At 37.4% G+C, this 3,163-nt stretch overlaps 1 protein-coding gene across 3 annotated transcripts in view; it reads right to left on the reverse strand.

Annotated features, from left to right (window-relative positions):
- Positions 1-1,285: 1,285 nt before the first annotated feature.
- AP4B1 (adaptor related protein complex 4 subunit beta 1) overlaps positions 1,286-3,163 on the reverse strand; it is a 34,677-nt gene continuing 32,799 nt past the window's right edge. For all 3 annotated transcript variants that reach the window (XM_072426002.1, XM_072425993.1, XM_072426010.1), the window contains exon 11: positions 1,286-2,474. In XM_072426002.1, the coding sequence (XP_072282103.1) occupies positions 2,056-2,474 (419 nt within the window). In that variant the 3' untranslated portion in view covers positions 1,286-2,055. The remainder of the gene's footprint in view (positions 2,475-3,163) is intronic.

Genomic DNA, 3,163 nt, shown 5'->3' on the forward strand with positions numbered 1-3,163 from the left:
TTTTTCTGTACCAAACAGGCTTCTTTGGTAAATAACAAGAGGTATCAAAGACTGAAATATCTGTATTTTTTTATAGTAGGACAGAAATTTTTTTGTACCAAACGGGCTTCTATGGTAAATAACAAGAGGTATCAAAGACTGAAATATCTGTATTTTTTATAGTAGGACAGAAATTTTTTTGTACCAAACGGGCTTCTATGGTAAATAGCAAGAGGTATCAAAGACCGGAGTATCTGTATTTTTTTTATTGTAGGACAGAAATTTTTCTGTACCAAACGTGCATCTTTGGTCAATAGCACTAGGTATCAAAGACTGAAATATCTGTATTTTTTTTATGGTAGGACAGAATTTTTTCTGTACCAAACTGTCTTTTTGGGTAAATAGCAAAAGGTATCAAAGACTGAAATGTATGTATTTTTTATTAGTAGGACAGAAACTTTTCTGAACCAAACAGGCTTCTTTGGTAATTAGGAACAGGTAGCATCAAAAACAGATACATGTTTATATACAGATATACAGAAAGCTCCTAAACTGTCCGTCACAATGCACGTCTCTCCTCGCTTCTATCCTTCACACAAAACACAATGGTGTCTAACCCCTCCCTTCTTCCCTGTATATATGCCTGTGCTCAGATCTCTCCTGATTTGCTGCTAGGCCTTGCTGTGCATCCTGGGAGCAAATGATTCGGCCCCAGCCGTGATTCCTGCCAGAAAGTGTCGCCGGTTCCACCCCCTGCTTTATTTCTCGTTCGTTCGGCAAAAACACGACCTCATGGCGAATCACAAGGCCGGTCTCGCTTACATGTTCGGTAAGAGAGAAAGGCCCGATTCGCTACAAGATCGAACTTAAAAATCTCGGGAGAGTTCTACTGGCAGAGGGGTTAATGTGTTTGTTATGCCCTAGGAGAGATATGTTTCTGGCATTTTTCTTGTGTGCTCCATTTAACTAGCATGGTCCCGGCAGAAAATTCCATTTTGTTCAAAATGTTAGAGTGCCCCTTTATTATAAGGGTTGCAAATGACAGACAGTGACACAAGAGGAGGTTGCATATTATGTATGTAGTTGTTTCCAATTGGTCACTCATTGATATGCCATGGTGGATCATTGAACTAAAGAATGGTCATGCGATTATCTGATGTGTGAACACTGTCAGTCTAAATCTGAGTTTGAGACCCTCTTTATGTTTATTATTTGGTGTTTGTGTTCACTTTTCAAACGACAAATCTAGTGAACAATACATGCATCAGATGATGTGAATAGAGTGACAAATAAAGCACATGGCACATTTGATGTAGTTTGATGGGTTTTTAATAATATATACAGTAATAAAACTGACAGAGATATAAATACAATAATATAAACATGTATACAGTACTTACATAAGAACACATATATTTGGTTAAACTGCTTCTTTGTTGCAATTTGTAATGACCTGCTTTTGTGTACCTCTTGGCATCAAAATAGTTTTTTTTTAATATAGGGTTGGCTGTGTTCTCCCTAGCAATTCTTTCAGCCAGGTGGGGGAATTTAATGTTTTCCATTGTCTTTTGTATTATGCCCAACTGTCCAGGGTCCACACCCAGATTTCTAGTGCCCCATTTTTTGTAAACACTTGTAGTATCCTAGTGTAATAATTGTAGTGTGGTAATGTCGTATAAGTAGTAAAAAAAAATACTTATACAACGGTATTTATCCCTGACGAGTACCTGCTGACAGCTACTAGGTGCCTGGGAGTGGTAACAGATGGTAACTGCTTTTTTAATTTTATTTTTTGATTATTGAAACCACTTGAAAAAATGATTGCATAGCAGTGAAAAGCAATTATATTTCAAAGATGGCTGTGGTAATAAATCACCCTTTAAAGCTGTCTGACCACCTAAAAGAAAGCTTAAGTTGGGTCTGCCCCTAACTGCCCATGAATTGGAACTTTTTAGAACAAAGCATACTACAGCATGCTGTAGAACAATAAATGGCAATGACCCTGATGTGAATACATACCGATTAGCAATGGCTCATTTTTTATGATGGTCTTTCATCAGACGTCTTTTAATAACATTACTTGATCAGTCCTAAAACTGTTGATACTGCACTTTTCAGAAATGTTACAAAGTTAGTTAGTGCATCTTTATTCTCCGCATCTTGTTTTACTGTAACTTGTAGGACAGGGGGATTGGTGTTGAGTACTAATTCCACAAGAAACATATTTCTGTTACTGTCCTGAGCATAGAGATAAGATTTCCATGGCTGTGTTCCAGCTTTGCTTTTGGCAATGGTGTAAATATTCAGAACATGAAGAGATGTCTGGAGGAGGTCTGGCTCTGCCTCCTGCTTCCATTCTATATTTAAACATAGCTTTGTAGCTATAGAAGTCCACTTTTTCTCAAACCGCTCTGGAGATATTGAAACGCCGCAAATTAAAGAGAATAGGTCAATAGTTTCTTTGGATACTTCAGAGTCATCAGGTGAATGCAGATCTGCGAACCAACCAAATATATAAATTACTATCCTAAACACTAAAAACATAATTCTTCATGGTGTGCACATAGTTTGTTAATGGTTTTCTTTTCTAGAGAACCTAAATATTTTCCAGTACAGATTGGGATTTCACCTCCATGTAATACATTTTAGGTCACTTAGTAACAAGTAATAGGAAAGTGAACTTTTGATTTGCATATTTGACTTGACTTTGCTGGTTATTGGCTCAGAAAGTTCTAGAATCAACATGACCTTAAAAAACAGTTTATTGGGCCTGATATATTAACCACCTGGCCGTTAAACCCGACCTTGGTTCGGGGTAAAAACACTTGCAAAAAGTGTTAAACCCGAACTTTTCTCAGGTGGTTAAAAATATAAACAAACGTTATATTGCAATGCGATTGTCATACATTGTATGACAATCGGATAACAACTGAAATAAAATACTTACCCGGTCCCCACAGCTCCTCCGGACACGTCTGTCCTCTTCCTTCTTCTCCCGGCGAGTGCAGTGACGATCTCCAGGGTTTCCCAGGTAACGTCGCTGCATGCGTCGGTGCGGGAGGCGGGGCGGGAAATTTAAATAACTTTGTATTGAGCTCAATACAAAAAAGCTGTATTGAGTCCAATACAAAGAAATCTTTATATAATATATATATATTTGTATTATATATATATTATATAAGCT

Source organism: Pyxicephalus adspersus, chromosome 1 (assembly GCF_032062135.1).
Source record: "Pyxicephalus adspersus chromosome 1, UCB_Pads_2.0, whole genome shotgun sequence".
NCBI lineage: Eukaryota > Metazoa > Chordata > Amphibia > Anura > Pyxicephalidae > Pyxicephalus > Pyxicephalus adspersus.